General features: G+C 43.4%; 1 protein-coding gene across 5 annotated transcripts in view; it reads right to left on the reverse strand.

Moving 5' to 3' along the window:
* FNDC3A (fibronectin type III domain containing 3A) overlaps positions 1-17,370 on the reverse strand; it is a 313,016-nt gene that overhangs the window by 242,504 nt on the left and 53,142 nt on the right. For 4 of the 5 annotated variants that reach the window (XM_073662733.1, XM_073662747.1, XM_073662726.1 and 1 more), the window contains one exon: positions 6,825-6,962. In XM_073662733.1, coding sequence (XP_073518834.1) covers positions 6,825-6,944 — 120 coding nt within the window. In that variant the 5' untranslated portion in view covers positions 6,945-6,962. Of the gene's footprint in view, positions 1-6,824; positions 6,964-17,370 lie in introns of those variants that run through there. The other variant, XM_073662775.1, reaches the window with a different exon arrangement.

Here is a 17,370-nt window from a genome sequence, read left to right on the forward strand (position 1 = left end):
CTTGGCTTCCCATTTCTTTTTGTCTCCCGGAGGACGACCCCGGTTAAATTTTCTCCTCCGAAAACTAAATCTTCTTGGTTCCCCCGAAAATCCCGGGAACCCTTTGGTTTTATCGCCTGCTTTTTCCAACAGGTCTTCTAACTTTTGGCCAAACAGGAGTCTACCATCACATGGGAGGGAGCACAGTTTCTGTTTCGAAGGTAGGTCGCCTGGGCAACCTTTGAGCCACAAGGCCCGCCTGGCTGCATTGGATAGTCCCGCTACCCTAGCTGACAGTCTGACCGAGTCAGCTGAAGAGTCGGCCAGGAAGGCCGATGCTGTTTGTATTAGAGGTAGCTCTGCAAGTATTGCCTGTCTGGAGACCTTTTTATCTTTAAGCTAGTCTTCCAGCTGTTGGAGCCACACCATCAAGGACCTCGCCACACAGGTGCTAGCCACCGCTGGTTTTAGGCCACCTGCCGCCGCCTCCCACGTGTGGCGCAGGAAGGAGTCAGCTCTTTTATCCAGGGCATCTTTTAGGACGCCAGAGTCCTCCAAGGGCAGGGAAGATCTTTTCGATGACCTTGCCACAGTCCCGTCCACCTTGGGGATCTTATCCCAAGGTTCCACATCCTTCTCTTCGAAGGGGTACCTTCTTTTGGAGAAGGAGGGTAAAGCCCCTGATCTCTCAGGTCTCCTTCACTCCCGGTCAATGAGGCCCTGAATCTTACTGTTAACCGGAAATGAGCATCTCTCCTTCTCTTCCAAGCCCGCAAACATGATGTCCTCCCGGGATTTAGATGCTCTCTCTTCCTCCAGACCCATGGTTGATCTTACTGCCCTAACCAGTCTGTCTGTATTCTCAATGGGGAAGCAGGGTCTACCGCCCCCCGATGAAGAGGACGATGAATCCCACTGCTCCTCGGACTGGGAGGAATCAGAGACGGGGGAAACCTCTCTACGGGGCCTTTTCTTCCCTCTAAGGAACCCTTTCAGGGACCCCTGAACTTCTGCATGTACTATGGACTTTAAATCTGCAGCAAAATCCCGGGAATTCTCAGCTATGGTTTTGGTCACACAGCCCTGGCAAAGTGGTTTCTGCCACTCTACTGAGAGAGAAGCTTGGCAAAGGGCACACATTCTATGCTTTTGCTTGGCACTACTCTTCTTAGGCTCCTAAAAAAAGGAAGCACATAAGAGACTTCCCGTTATTAACCAGTGACATTCACGAAGCTCACTCACCCTCGGAGGTCACAAACGGGTACCGGATTCGGAGGCTGTCGCGGAACCGATGATTCCATTCTGGATGGTCCGAGGCACTCGAAGCCTTACTCCTGCGGCTGCCACTACGATTACTCGAGCGGCTGTCTGTATACGATTCATCCCTCTGCTTTTTCTGTTGCTGAGGTGGGGGGGTAAGCTGCTGCTGCTCCTGGCTATCTGGATCAGCCATGTCTCAGAAGCGCACCACGCTTCCAGGATAGCTCCCCCCCCTTAAATATAGGGCCATCCAGCCTCCTCCGGTCTGTGGGCCCTCCCCCTTCCTCAGGCCGGAGCTCCGTTGGAAAAAAAAAAAAAAAAAAAAACCGGCCTGGGACGCTCCGATGGGCGCCGCCATCTTGGATCGGCGCCGCCTCCTGACGTCACCCAGCGCGCCGCTCCCAGCGTGCCCTGCGCCGTGACGTCAGGCGCGTCACACCCGGAAGCGTTCCACACTGCAGGGGGAGGACGGCGCCGCGGTCTCCGGGAGGACAGAGCCTGCCTCACCGCGTGCGCCCCGCTCGGCGCAGAGACCCCAGGGGAAGCTGCGGACGGCGCTTCTGGGATACTGAACCCGGTGCACAGGCCAGTGCCCGCTCTTCCACACCGGGACAGCCCCAGGTAAGTCTTCTTTCTTCCAGACAGGTTCCCCATCAAGGACAGGAAACCAACTGAAGCGAGGGAGAGGTACCGCCCTTTTATTTCAGACTGTTTCCTGTCCTTGGTGGGGCGGATCCTCTCTCTCAAGGTGTGCTGTCATGGGGGAGGGGAAAATATGTCTTATATTCTAGGTTCTTCAAAGTAGCCACCTTTTGTTTTGATGACTGCTTTGCACACTCTTGGCATTCTCTTGATGAGCTTCAAGAGGTAGTCACCGGAAATGGACTTCCAACAATCTTGAAGGAGTTCCCAGAGATGCTTAGCACTTGTTGGCCCTTTTGCCTTCACTCTGCGGTCCAGCTCACCCCAAACCATCTCGATTGGGTTCAGGTCTGGTGACTGTGGAGGCCAGGTCATCTGGCGTAGCACCCCATCACTCTCATTCTTGGTCAAATAGCCCTTACACAGCCTGGAGGTGTGTTTGGGGTCATTGTCCTGTTGAAAAATAAATGATGGTCCAACTAAACGCAAACCGGATGGAATAGCATGCCGCTGCAAGATGCTGTAGTAGCCATGCTGGTTCAGTATGCCTTCAATTTTGAATAAATCCCCAACAGTGTCACCAGCAAAGCACCCCCACACCATCACACCTCCTCCTCCATGCTTCATGGTGGGAACCAGGCATGTAGAGTCCATCCGTTCACCTTTTCTGCGTCGCACAAAGACACGGTGGTTGGAACCAAAGATCTCAAATTTGGACTCATCAGACCAAAGCACAGATTTCCACTGGTCTAATGTCCATTCCTTGTGTTCTTTAGCCCAAACAAGTCTCTTCTACTTGTTGCCTGTCCTTAGCAGTGGTTTCCTAGCAGCTATTTTACCCTGAAGGCCTGCTGCACAAAGTCTCCTCTTAACAGTTGTTGTAGAGATGTATCTGCTGCTAGAACTCTGTGTGGCATTGACCTGGTCTCTAATTTGCTGTTAACCTGCGATTTCTGAGGCTGGTGACTCGGATAAACTTATCCTCAGAAGCAGAGGTGACTCTTGGTCTTCCTTTCCTGGGGCGGTCCTGATGTGAACCAGTTTCTTTGTAGCGCTTGATGGTTTTTGCAACTGCACTTCCGGACACTTTCAAAGTTTTCCCAATTTTTCAGACTGACTGACCTTCATTTCTTAAAGTAATGATGGCCACTCGTTTTTCTTTACTTAGAATTTGTATTATGGCAAGAAAAAAGCAGCTAACAGTCTATTCAGTAGGACTATCAGCTGTGTATCCACCAGACTTCTGCACAACACAACTGGTGGTCTCAACCCCATTTATAAGGCAAGAAATCCCACTTATTAAACCTGATAGGGCACACCTGTGAAGTGAAAACCATTTCTGGTGACTATCTCTTGAAGCTCATCAAGAGAATGCCAAGAGTGTGCAAAGCAGTCATCAAAGCAAAAGGTGGCTACTTTGAAGAACCTAGAATATAAGACATTTTCAGTTGTTTCACACTTTTTTTGTTAAGTATATAATTCCACATGTGTTAATTCATAGTTTTGATGCCTTCAGTGTGAATGTACAATTTTCATAGTCATGAAAATACAGAAAAATCTTTAAATGAGAAGATGTGTCCAAACTTTTGGTCTGTACTGTATAATAGATATATAGATATATATATATATATATATATATATCTATGTAAATTTACAATGTACTGGTTACATTTTCTGTTTTGATACACGATCAGCGCTACGTTCAATCCCCCTCTTAGTCACGACTGACACATAGGTAGACGGCTAGCTTATGTACTTTAAAGAATCAATAAGTTAGCCCCCTTCATACACGGCACTGATAACATGCAGACACAAGAATTGCTCGTGTGTGTCCAGCTAAAGTTGGGAGCACCTTTGATAAAGAAGCCCTCCCATCTATATTTTTTTTAAAAGTCTGTATATGTGCATGTAATGTACTGTGAGTGTATTAATATACTCACCTATCGCCGCTCTCTCCAGGATCCAGCACCGTTCTTCTCCACTTCTCAGTGACGTCACCGCTCTGCAGACTCTCTGGGACAAGCTGCGCTCTGTATGACTTTTACATGTAAGCCTATGGAGCGTCAGAACAAGGCTTCATAGACTTACATTGTAAAAGAGACTTCCGGCTCACTCAGTGTGATCCGGCAGGTTGCAATTGCAGTGACATGACTGAGAAGCGAGGCAGAGCGGCACTGTACACCATAAAGAGCGGCAGTAGGTGTTTGAACCCAACATGGACAATATCTATAGTACTTGTAATATGAATGACTGAACGCACAATTTGATCCACAAACTCTGTATAGCACTAAAGTTCATGAAAGGACTACATCAAAGAGATTGACCATGTGCTGTGGAGTCATAAAACCTGTGAGGCGGGAAGGCAATTGTGTGTCCTGTGCTGTGGTGCCTTTTGTTCTCTTGATAGAGTAAAGAGAGCACCTACATGGGAGATGGACATCTTGTCTCACCTCTTGAAAGGTATATAACCCCTGTGGTGTTTGGATTACAAACCATTGTTCTTCAAATTGACCTCCTATCTCCAACCAAAATGCAGTTGAACCTGTCCTCAGGCCACTTGACACAAAGACCTTTTGGCTAGATACCAGACGCCATCTGCAGGAAGATGAAGACCACTGCAATCACGTATGGCCCCTGACCCTCTTATCCATTCTGGACCTAAGAGCGCCACCTTTAGGAGAGTGTCTGCATCAGCAGCCATGTACATGTTTCTGGAGAACTTCAAAGGCTGTGACTAGATTGGATGATACCATTATTTGGAGGTGTTAGGCTATGTGCCCACGATGCAGAAATGAAGCAGAACATTTCTGCATCTCCCTGGCAGAGAAAACTCATGCAGATTGTACATGCGTTTTTCCTGCCAAATACATGCGGATTTGAAGCGTTATTAACATGCGTTTCTGCATGCGGATTGACAAGCGCTTTCCAGGCGATTTTAGCATCACTTGGAAAGTGCTTGACAACTAGGTCACACTATACAAGTCCATGCAACCAGCATGGATTTATATAGTATGACCAAAAGAATGTTTAAAAATAAAAAAATAAAGCTATACTTACCATTCCGATGGCCCGGGGTGTGCTGCTGCGCTCGTTCCTGGCTGCCGGGATATCGCGGGACACTGCGCTGAAAGACCTGCCGTCACATGACTGTGATGTCACCGAAGGTCCTTCAGTCCTGCCCGCAAGCACAGAGGAGTAGACCGGGGGCCGTCGGAAGGTGAATATAATCTTTATTTTTTTATTTTATTCTTTTTTTTACAGGTACAATGGTACCCAGGTCTGGATGAGAGTCTCCTCTCCTCCAGACTTGGGTACCATCCGCACATTGAAAAAGTATATAATCCATGAGTACAAATGTACTGACACGGATTATATGCGTCTCAATGCAAGTCAATGGCGGCGATTACGCAAAATTAATGAACATGCTGCGGATTTTTGAGCGCAGCATAAACACTGCGGATTTGGGCATTGACAGTGCGGCTTGTCATTGAGGACCATGGGGGATGGATTACCAAGCGTTTTTGAAGCGTTTACGCTGCGGAAATTCCGCAGCATAAACGCTTGAAAAAACGCATCGTGGGCACACAGCCTAACAGAGATGGGCAATGTATGGGCCATGTCTGACTGTGTAACGGATATAAAGGTAGCACATCAAACTAGTTAGGCATTCTTCTTAGTCTTCCCACCTTCTACCACCCTCTCCTTTTACCTTTTCCCTTACATTGTTCCCTTGTCCCTTAGTTAGGTTTCCCCTATGTATGTTATTGTAAATATCCTATTTGTAATAAATCCCTTTTAAAGATCCAGTAGCTCTTGTTAATTAATATTAACTGGCACCCCAAAATTCAGCAGATTGTACATAATTCAATGCATTGCACAGGATGACAAAAAAACAAAAAATAGACAAACATAAAACAATTAGGGGTAACTCAACTTTTTCTACAGTATCTTATGATGAATAAAGATTGGTAAAGTGGTCAAGCAGGTGCTGCAGATCTCACACAAACTACAGCTTTGCATTGTTGACATTATCATATAAATTATCTATCCAATTCAGGTCCTGATTGAAGACTTACCTGTGAAACAAGATTAAGAATATACATACAAAACAACCAACCAACCATTAGGCAAACAATACCGATTCATCACAATGGGATGATTACTTGTTTAATTGTTTGCAAACAATTATTTAAACCTTTAACTTTGAGCTCATTGTATAAACCACATGGATTTTAATTACAGTAGGTGAGAATATTAACACATACTACATTACATGTATACTGTATATGGACGCATGAAATAAAAATATATAAATGAGGGTGCTTCTTTAATTGAAGAATTTCTTGCAATTGTTAAACACATTTCCAGATAATTTTTTAGGTGGATAAGTCCTTTAAATACTAATGGTCTCTTAAATACAAGAGATTCTTCACCGTCTTGACACACGTCCATAAGACCACTGCACGTACTAAGATCAGGGGCACACTAAAGAAGCAGCTTAAGAGACTAGCAAGGTTCATTGTATTCAGAAGATAGCATGCGGACTTGGCACCTAAAGCACTCCTGTAAATGAAAGCTGATACATGTAGCTCAATCCCCACACACGAACAAATGGAGAGACCTGTCAGTCATTGGCAGCGGGCGGAGAGAAGCCGCCAGGCACCCGCCTGTCTGACTTGTGTCTCGTGCAGCTCAGTCTCTGGCAGCTATTAAAAGCCTGAGACAGACCCACCAGGCTGGAATCATACGGCCAGTGTCTGGTACATGCTGCTTGTGGATCTGGTATAATTTATCAGCTGTTAGGTTCCCTTTAAAGATATTAAAATGAACATTTGGAAGCGATAAGTGACAGATTAGGATAAAAAGATTAAGATGACAGGTTGTCCTGCCAGGACTACATTTGTCCACTGCAGATAAAGAAAAACACGTGGATGACATCTAACCTGTTGGCTGCCTTCTCCATTGACGATAGGTGCCGGTAGCAGAGGAATTTCGGTTGCTAGTAGTGGGGTGGTGTCCAGTGGTGGAGGATGATGATCAGCCATTATTGATAAAACATACATTTACAGCGGATTCAATCCCTGCACAATATAAAAAGCATTAAAAATACTTAAATACATCTTAATGGAAGGCAGAGAGTTTACATACAACATGAATTGCTTTCAAGAAAAGGTAGTATACCATCAGTGACCAATATCTTTCTGGTCTCCTCCTATGTAACTAAAGATAACAATAGTTAATCGTACCGGCCAACCATCTAATGTGTATAGGGGTATCCGGAATCGGTTTATGTTTTTGGTGAGTGCTATTGCCATCTTTTTTTTTTTTCTAGACTGTAGACCTAGTCTAGTCTAGTTTAGGGGTCTGTTCATAAAAGACATGCTCTCTAAGAGTGGGAATCACTAGAAATGTTTCGGCATGGATGGCTATAATCACACAATGCTGTTATACTGTGGCATTTTGACTGCATTACCAAACCACAAAGACACAAACACTATTTTTACACAAGCATGGGGATAATTTTTTTTCTTTACCTAAATGCATGTATTTGTGCTTAAAAATTATTTTTAAAATTGAGTCTCATAAAACATTTTGAACTTATTTGGTTTCTACAGGCTCTTTATTTCCCTGCAAATTGAAATTTAATGCGGTCAGTGGTCATAAATCAGCCGAGAGGAGCTCAGAAAAAGACAGATTAAAAAAAAAAAAAAGTTACAGACTCCTTGTCGGACTGGGCTGACTTTGTGGATACTACATTAAAGGGATGGTCTGGCTTTAGGCTATAAGTCTGCAGTCACTACATGTGACTGCAGACTTGTGAATCCTCACATTGTGCCCTGTGAGGCTTCTCCAGTGCCGCGTATGTGATTTACATACTCCTGGTCACATTCCGACTAGACATGTCCGGCCTCGCTCAATACCCTTGCATTGAGCAAGGCTGTGCCCATCTAGTTGGCATGTGACCGCATGTATGCAAATATAATACTTGGGGTGACATGGCCGCCCCTCCCGGCACGGGAGAATCCTCACAACGCGCAGTACACGCAATGCGAATCTGCAGTCACATACAGTGACCTCAGACTTGTAGCTTAATGTCAGACAACCTCTGAGTCATTCTGTAACCAGAAATTAACAGTGTAACACAGACTATAGAAGGCTAACTGTGCTAAATTTTTAGCGAAAACAAATTGTAAACACTTTTTAGGCTCAATTACATCTACTACAAACCACTAGAAGAGAAAAAGAAAATGTCCCCTTAAAGTGGAGAACCCCTAAATTCCAGATAAAAGCACACAAGTTTAGATGTAATATTTCATTTTCCTTAAATGAATCTACGACGTGTTAACCAAAGTTGTATTTAACATAGGAAAAAAAAAAAGAAAAAAAAAAAGTGTTGACCCAACCGGCCGTGTCAAGAGGTTATCATTATCAGAGAATATCTGTATGTTTAATAATTAAGCAAGTATATTTGTGCACCTCATTAACCTGCAGGAATGGAAAGTTACTTAAATTAAACGAGCGATAACAATGTCAGCGGTTTTTGTTTGTAAATCCAAAAATACGATATCTCAAACTATTCAGAGAGAAAGTAAACAGTAGATAATGTAATTTTCCATTATATACAGATAAACACAGTTAATTACTGGGGAACATGGCACAGTCAATCTGATTTCAGGGAGATTAGGTGAATATGTGCTTCTTGCAAACATTTTGCTGTAATTTGAGGCATTAAATAATGGAAATCAAATTGCGTTGTGTTGGCTGCCGCATAATCACAGAAGGCTGGTGCACAAATAAAAATGATTTATTTCACACTTGACGCTTACAGGAAACAACTCCCATCCCTTCTCGCTGTATTTTGTCTTTCCAAGCCAGAAGACTACCATTAAACATCTTACTACGAAAGAGAAAAGATGGTTTGATTTGCACTGCCCTGGTCCAGTGTCCAGTCCAGTCCTCACTTCTGCACCAAGCATCCTTGACTAGACATCCTTGCTGCCACTGGCGCTTACAAGACCCAGCAACATCATTACATTGCTGGGCCTAATAAGTGATAGTGGTGCCCAGGAGAGTGCTGGGAGCAGAAGTAAAGACCGGCTGCCATGGAGGACTGGATGCCAGATTAGGGCAGCACAAATTGAATTGCTCATCTCTATAGCTATGTTCACACGCGTTTGTTTTTTTTTCCTGCAGCCAAAACCTTCAGGGTATGTGCACACGATGCAGAAATGCTCAGGATTTTTTCCTGAGCGTTTCTGCATCTCTCTGGCAGGAAAAAACGCGGTTTCCTGCCAGGGACATGCGGATGTGAAGCGGTCTTCACTTTCATTTCCGCATGCGGGTTGACAAGCGCTTTCCAGGCGATTTTAGCATCACTTGGAAAGTGCTTGTCAACTTCACACTATATAAATCCATGCAGCCGGCATGGATTTATATAGTGTGTGAATGTCAAAAAATAAAAAATAAATATATACTTTACCCTCTGATGGCCCCCGGTGTCCGGCTTCGCTCGGTCCCAGCTGCCGGCAGTGAAGACTTTAGGACCTTCCGACGTCAGCATCACGTGACCCGTCACATGAATCTGACGTCAGCGAAGGTCCTTCTTCATTCAACCGCGAAGTGCGGGGAATCAAGCAGGAGCGCAGCGCGGGCTGTCAGAAGGTGAGAATATATATATTTTTGATTTTATTCTTTTTTTTTTTAATGGTACCTGGGTCTGGATGAGAGTCCTCTCCTCCACACCCGGGTACCATCCGCACATTAGACCGCATGAAAAGCGCATCAACATATACAGTGATGCGGATTCCATGCGGTCTAATGCAAGTCAATGGCGGCAAAAGAGCAGCGTTTCCGCAAAATTAATTGACATGCTGCGGATTTTTGACCGCAGCGTTTACGCTGCGGAAAAATCCGCATCATGGGCACAGCACATGCGGATTTCCATTGGGGAACATTGCTGCCCTTCTACCATGCGTTTTCGCGGCGTTTACGCAACTGCAAAAACGCCGCGGAAACGCACGAAAAACGCATCGTGTGAACTCAGCCTCACTCTTATCAATAAAACCGCTGCATATAAAAGGCAGAAGATAAATGCATTTTTTCTGCGGCTTTTTTCAGGTGGATTTATTCACCAAAAATGCAGCACAAAAGTTATGCTGCGTTTTTGCACTCTCATCAATTTCTAAGGGTGGAAAAAAACGGTACAGAAACACTAAAATTGACATGCTGCAAATTTTCAAAAACGCTGCAGTGCTCAGACACACACAAAAAAAAAAAAATAGATGTGTGTGCATGAGACTAATGAAAAATCATAGCTTTCACTGGTACTGTAAAACGCAGCTTTTATTCCTGCAGAACAAGAAAAAATACGTTGTACAACGACATGTGTGAACATGGCCTAACAGTAGTAAATGCTTGGAACAAAACTTCCAGCAGACATTGTTACAAAAATCTACAGTAAATGAATTTACCAATGTCTATCCAAAGGGGCAAAAAGAATGGCAGACTACACAGAAGTGCTATCGATGTGATTTCACATGTAAATTAGCAAAAAGCTTAGGCCCTGTGCACATCACTCCATCTTAAAAAAAAAAAAAAAAAAAAGAAAAAAGACCGATAAACTAGAGCAAGTTCAGAGAAGAGCTACCAGGATGGTGACCGGTCTGCAAACTATGTCCTACAAGGAACGGTTAAAGGATCTGGGAATGTTTAGCTTGCAAAAGAGAAGACTGAGAGGAGACTTAATAGCTGTCTACAAACTTCTGAAGAGATGTCACACTGTAGAGGGATCATCCTTATTCTCATTTGCACAGGGAAACACGAGAAGCAATGGAATGAAACTGAAAGGGAGAAGATACAGATTAGATATTAGAAAAATCTTTTTGACAGTGAGGGTGATCAATGTGTGCCACAAGAGGTGGCGTGTTCTCCTTCAATGGAAGTCCTCAAAGAGAGGCTTGACAGACATCAGTCTGAGAGGGTTTAGTGAATCCTGCATTGAGCAGGGGGTTGGACACGATGACTCTGGAGGTCCCTTCCAACTCTAACATTCTATGATTCTTAGGGTGTGTGTCCACGATCCGGTTGCAGCAGTACTTTAGACGCAGAGTTCTATTGAAGGCAGGTAAATCTGCATGTGTTTAATGAACCATGCATATGTACAGCATTCAATACTTTCTAGTGGTCAAATATCTGTTACGGAGACTAGCGACTCCGCAAGAAGAATTGATATGCTGTGATCCTGAAAGACGTACCGCATGTCAGTGTCCGCGGGTGATCCGCAGCCTCAGATGCACGCATAGTAGATATGGGACTTCTAGAAATCCCATCCACTATGCTGTAACATCTGAACAGTGAGAGTTTGACGCTGCTTAAACAAGCAGCGTCAAACCCGCAGCATTTCCTGATCATGGCCACATACCCTAAGGTTTCAGTCAGAAGGACTCCAGATACATACATCTGACCCAAGGTTACAAAGTATTCATATACAATAGGATCCATCGTAACCTTCTCTCAGGCCTACTGTATTTCCTCCCTTTTTGGCATGGTGGTGGTGCACCCGTGTTGGTAGTAGAAAAAAAAAATCCCCTTTGTCCTTCCATCCAGCGTCTCCTGGTGTCGTAAAGTTTCTTATCCCCCAGACTCAAGCCCGCAGTCCTGTGCACAGTGAAGTCCCGCATGTGATGAAAATGAGTAGAGATGTAAGAATAATTTCTACGAAACAGCAATTATCAGCAAAATATGTAGCTCAGTGGTCAGACTGAAAACAGCAAGAATTAAGGATTTCTTTTATATAGAAATTAACGAGATTATACAGAAAAAAAACAACAAAAAAAAAAAAAACACATAAAAAGTTTGTAAATCCCATCACCTAACCTGCTGTATTTTTACTGACCCATAATGGAAATAGCACTTTGCCATGTCCACAGTAATGTTCTGGCTTCTATCCTTAATGCAGCAACATCAACTATGACATGCTTAACGGAGCAAATTATGGCAGACCGCAACACCAGTGTGTACTGAGCCGTAAGCAGTAAATAAATCAATATATCGTACCAGGATTACACTACATTAATAATATACAGCATCATTAACATAATTCAGTTTGGTAAAAGATTTTCGGCACGTTGCATTTCCAGTTGGACACAAGAATGAACATAAAGCACAAATCAATGGCTCATACGTCTTGTGGTGGGTAATCCAATGTAGCCCACAGATCAAACCACTCAAGTCTATGGGAGGGTGGAGGAAATATGCAGAATGGTAAGATGCAGCTAGAGCTGGCATAATGATAGATTTTAGTCTTGCCATGTAGGGTCTCTAGGGTTTGTGAAAAAAAAATTAGGTTTAAAGTTTCCACCAAAATCCTTTGTTCACCAGGCGGATGAGCCAGTGCCAGCAGACAAGTTTGGCATTGGCTTTCTCTGCTCTGCCTATAATATAAAAAAACATGAGTGCGCGGCCAAACATTCATGTGCATGGAGGAGTTGGGAGAGATAGATTACGCTCTGCAAACCTCTAAGATGTATGGGCACTTTCTAGCTCATCTCTTGCTTTTTTCCTGTGCGTTTGAGAAAAAGAAAAAATATTTTAAAGGGAACTTGTCACCAACAAAAACGATATTAACCTGCAGATATGGGGTTAATCTGCTCCAGGTTAATAGTGTTATTAACCTGCACTTAGCCAAACGCTAAGGCAAGAAAATGACTAAACCTGCGTCGGCGGTCCCGCCTCTGTGACTGAAACCCGAATGCTACGGGGAAAATCAAGTTTATTTTCTCCCTGCAGATTTCGAATACGTGCAGGCGCCGGGCAGGTTAGTAATGTTATTAACCTGCAGATTAACTTCACATTTGCAGGTTAATAGCGTTTTTGCTGGTGACAGGTTCCTTTTAAAGGGTTGTTCCCAAAACATTAATAAGCCTTGACTTGCTGATCACTAGGGGTCTGACAGCTGGGATCCCCAATTATCCAGAAACCATGCTCTGGAACCAAGAACCAGGCTCGCCGATGGAGCAGTGGTGCACATGTTCGATCACCCAGGGCTGTGGAGTCGGTAAACCAAGCCTGCGACTCCGACTCCTCAATTTCCCTTACACCGACTCCGACATATATTGCTTATATTTAAGTGAAAAATTTATTGTAGTACAATGTGAACATCAGACATTTAATCATTTTTATGATACAATAATCGGGATAGATGGAGGGATAGACAGAGGACAGCTACAGACAGCAAATAGTACATTGCACATATCGCACATATAGTTCACACACATTGTACAGCGAGCACACAATAATCACCTACAATATTAGCATTAGTTACCTTCCTGTGACAGAGATGAGCAGTAGTACTTTCACTTTCTCCAGCTCGGGGCCCAGGAGTCGGATCCTGTGCAGGGCAGGCACCCCTCCCCCTCCTCTTTCTGGTGAAGATGGCAGAAGACAGGACAGAGGAGGGGAGATTGCCCCCTGCAGTCTGGAGCCAGTGCAGGACGGAAGCACTGCAGCATACAAGTGAGTTTTGATAGGTGCGTGCCCCTGCCTCTAGGGAGGGGGGGGGGGGGCAACTGCCCCCCCTGCCCCTCGCTGGCTACGGCCATGATTCACACATAGCATTTTTGCGGATCCGTTTTTTGCAGTAAAATTCAGTGACTCTGGGCATCCCAGCAAACTCAATGGGTTTCAAGATATGACATTCAGACACATCGTTTTGTGAGGATCCGTTTTTGGGCTCAAAAACGGATCCTCACAAAGAATGAGCATGTCAGTTTGTTCGGCGTTTTTCTAATCTGCTTTTGGAAACATTATCTATGAGCTCAAAAACCTTTCAGGTGATGCGGTTTTTTGAAAAGCTGATCTGCTTTTGCAGCTGAAAAACGTATCCTCAAAAAACGCAGCAAAAACGCTGTGTGTGAATGTAGCCTTAGATCAGGAATAGAACAGCCATTTATAGGACATTTCATAACTTTCCCAAATTCCTATGAAAAAAAATATTCCCCACATCCTGCATTGTACTACTGTACCCAATTTATTATATATTTTAGGAGTCGGAGTCAGTCCATTTTATACCGACTCCACCAAAATGAGCACCGACTCCGACTCCACAGCCCTGCGATCACCACTTAATTTATTGTCTATGGGACTGCTGGAAATAGTCAAACCCCATCGTCTGATTCTCCTGTAGTCCCAGTGATAATAAACTGAGCGGAGGTCAAGCATGTGCACCTCCACTTCATTCAAGATGGTGAAGATCCTTGCTCTTATCCCTAGCAAAGTAAACGCCAATCCTATGGACAGGGGGATACTTGCTATTTTCAGACTATTTAGAACATTTCTTAACTTTGTATTTGGGAAATGAAGAATTTAAAAAATTCTCTATGAAGGTATACATAACCTTTAAGGAACTAAAAAGATTGGAGACACAAGGGTAAGGTCAAACTAGGAGAAATGATGTACAGTTACAGAGTGAAATTGTAGAAACCAGACAAATTATTACCAAAAATGTCGATCTCATCAGCCTCCTTTCCTGTCTGTTTTATTAATGGGGTAATCGTTAAAAAAAAAACAAAAAAAAAAAAACATTTTACAGGTAAATAAACCGATCAGATTATTGACCTCTTCTGTCTATGCATCTGCAGAGAGAAGAAAACAATTCTCCCTTTCATCCAGTGTTGGCACACTGAACAGCAGGTGGGGAAGACGAGGGCGCTCGAATGATCTTTATTTACCGATGACTGGTTACACAGGGCCTCCAAGCCAGAAAAGGGATCAAAGAGGAACACAAGGACAGGTTTGCTTTTTATGGCTGCCACCTAGAGAATGTATTTTTCTTTCCAGGTTTCAGCAGTTCTGCATCTTACCTCTGTGTAAATACAGTGTTTACTCCCTATGTGATGTAAGCCTTACATGATCAGCATTGATCAATCTGCAAAGGTGGAAAAGAATTGCTTCATGAGTACATCATGAGAAATGAGCCCAAAGTCATTTATCATAGTCACTTTTTTAAGTCAAACACGATCAACCATTTCCACACAGCCACATGAGCATATGATTCAATGTCACAGGATACTGACAATTAGGGAACACTATTACCATAAATACCAAACCTAGTAAAGGGAAATAAAAAAAATACACTATAAAACACACACACGCGCACAGTATGTGAGTTTATATATAGATACAATATATATATATAGGAACGGCAAAACACAGACGCCTAGCATTGTTCTTTCATGGGAAATAGAATTACTTATTAAAGGGTTATTCCCAAAATAACAAATTACTCCCCTTTTCACATGATTGCAATGAACTTGCTGGGACCACAAGAGGTGCACATGATCAACCTCTGCTCCATTCTTCTTATAGTGGACTGCCAGGGAAAGCCCAGAGCTGTACTTTTTCTCCACAAGTCCCACTAACAGTGAATGAAACAGAGGACAATCACTAATTAAGATATGGCTCTGAACTTTTTTATGCTTAGGCTGTGTGCCCACGATGCGTTTAAGCGTTTCCCCAGCGGCAAAAATGCTGCAGAAACGCTTAAAAAAAACGCATGGTAGAAGGTCTGCCATGTTCCCCAATGATAATCCGCATGTGCTGTGCACATGCTGCGGAAATTTCAGCTGCGGATTATCATTGCAGAAAAAAACGCAGCACTACCAATTATTTTGCGGAAGCGCTGCGTTTTCGCACCCATTGACTTTCATTGGAACGCATGGAATCCGCATCCCTGCACATGTAGATGAGGAATCCAAACGTTTCAATGTGCGGATGGTACCCGGGTGTGGAGGACAGGAGACTCTCCTCCGGACCCGGGTACCATAGAACCTGTAAAAAAAAGAATAAAATAAAAAATAAATATTATATTTACCTTCTGATGGCCCGTGGTGCTCTTGTCTTGGCTTGCTGGCAGATCGCCGTGGACTGAAGGACCTGCGCTGACGTCATTTAGTCATGTGACAGCAGGTCCTTCAGTGTACCGCGAGCTGCCAGCAAGCCAGGACGGAGCGAAGCAAGACACAGGGGGCCATTGGAAGGTAAGTATAGATTTATTTTTTTACCATTCTTTAAGGTCACAGTATATAAATCCATGCCGGTTGCATGGATTTATATAGTGTGACCAAGTTGACAAGCACTTTCCAAGTGATGCTAAAATCGCTTGGAAAGCGCTTGTCAACCCGCATGCGGAAATGCATGTGAAGAACGCTTCACATACGCTTGTCCCTGGCATGAAAAACGCATGTACAATCCGCATGTACAATCCCCGTATGTACAATCCGCATGCGTTTTTTCTGCCAGGGAGATACAGAAAAGCTCATGAAAAATCATGAGCGTTTCTGCATCGTGGGCACATAGCCTTAACCTCTTTACCTTTGAAGGTGGTTTGCACGTTAATGACCAGGCCAATTTTTACAATTCTGACCACTGTCAATTTTAGAGGTAATAACTCTGGAACGCTTCAACGGATCCCACTGATTCTAAGACTGTTTTTTTCATGACATATTGTACTTCATGATAGTGGTAAAATTTCTTCGCTATGACTTGCGTTTATTTGTGGAAAAAAAAATCAGAAATTTGGTGAAAAATTAGCAATTTTCAAAATTAGAATTTTTATGCCCTTAAATCAGAGAGATATGTCACACAAAATAGTTAATAAATAACATTTCCCACATATCTACTTTACATTAGCACAATTTTGGAACCAAAATGTCTTCTTTTTTTTTGTTAGGAAGTTATAAGAGTTAAAAGTTGACCAGCGAGTTCTCATTTTTCCAACAAAATTTACAGAACCATTTTTGAGGGGCTTTTATGACAGAAAGCACCCAAAAGTGACACCATTCTAAAAACTGCACCCCTCAAGGTGCTCAAAACCACATTCAAGAAGTTTATTAACCCTTCAGGTGCTTCACAGGAAATTTTGGAATGTGGAAGAAAAAAAATGAACATTTAACTTTGTTCACAAAAATGTTACTTTAGACTCCAATTTTTTTTATTTTCGCAACGGTAACAGGAAAAAATGGACCCCAAAATTTGTTGTGCAATTTCTCCTGAGCACGCCAATACCCCATTATGTGGGGGAAAACCACTGTTTGGGTGCACGGCAGAATTCGGAAGAGAAAGAGCGCCATTTGACTTTTTGAATGTAAAATTAGCTTAAATAATTAGTGGACGCTATGTTGCGTTTGGAGAGCCCCTGATGTGCCTAAACAGTGGAAACTTCCCTCAAGTGACCCCATTTTGGAAACTAGACCCCTCAAGGATTTTATCAAGGGATATAGTGAACATTTTAAACCCAGAGGTACGACACAGAATTTGAGAACATTAGGTCATCATATTGAATAAGTAGTCATTAGTCTTGAGCGCAAGTGCTCGCTATTTGAGTTTGCATCAGGTACTCAGGTGTGCACCAAGTATCGCGGGTGCTCGATACCCGATGCAAACAAGTAGTTAGCACTTGCGCTCAACACTAGTCGCCATATCGTCATTTTT

The sequence above is a fragment of the Phyllobates terribilis genome, unplaced genomic scaffold, assembly GCF_046119375.1.
Source record: "Phyllobates terribilis strain yellow unplaced genomic scaffold, ASM4611937v1 Scaffold_2__4_contigs__length_985480577, whole genome shotgun sequence".
NCBI classification, from domain to species: Eukaryota; Metazoa; Chordata; class Amphibia; order Anura; family Dendrobatidae; genus Phyllobates; species Phyllobates terribilis.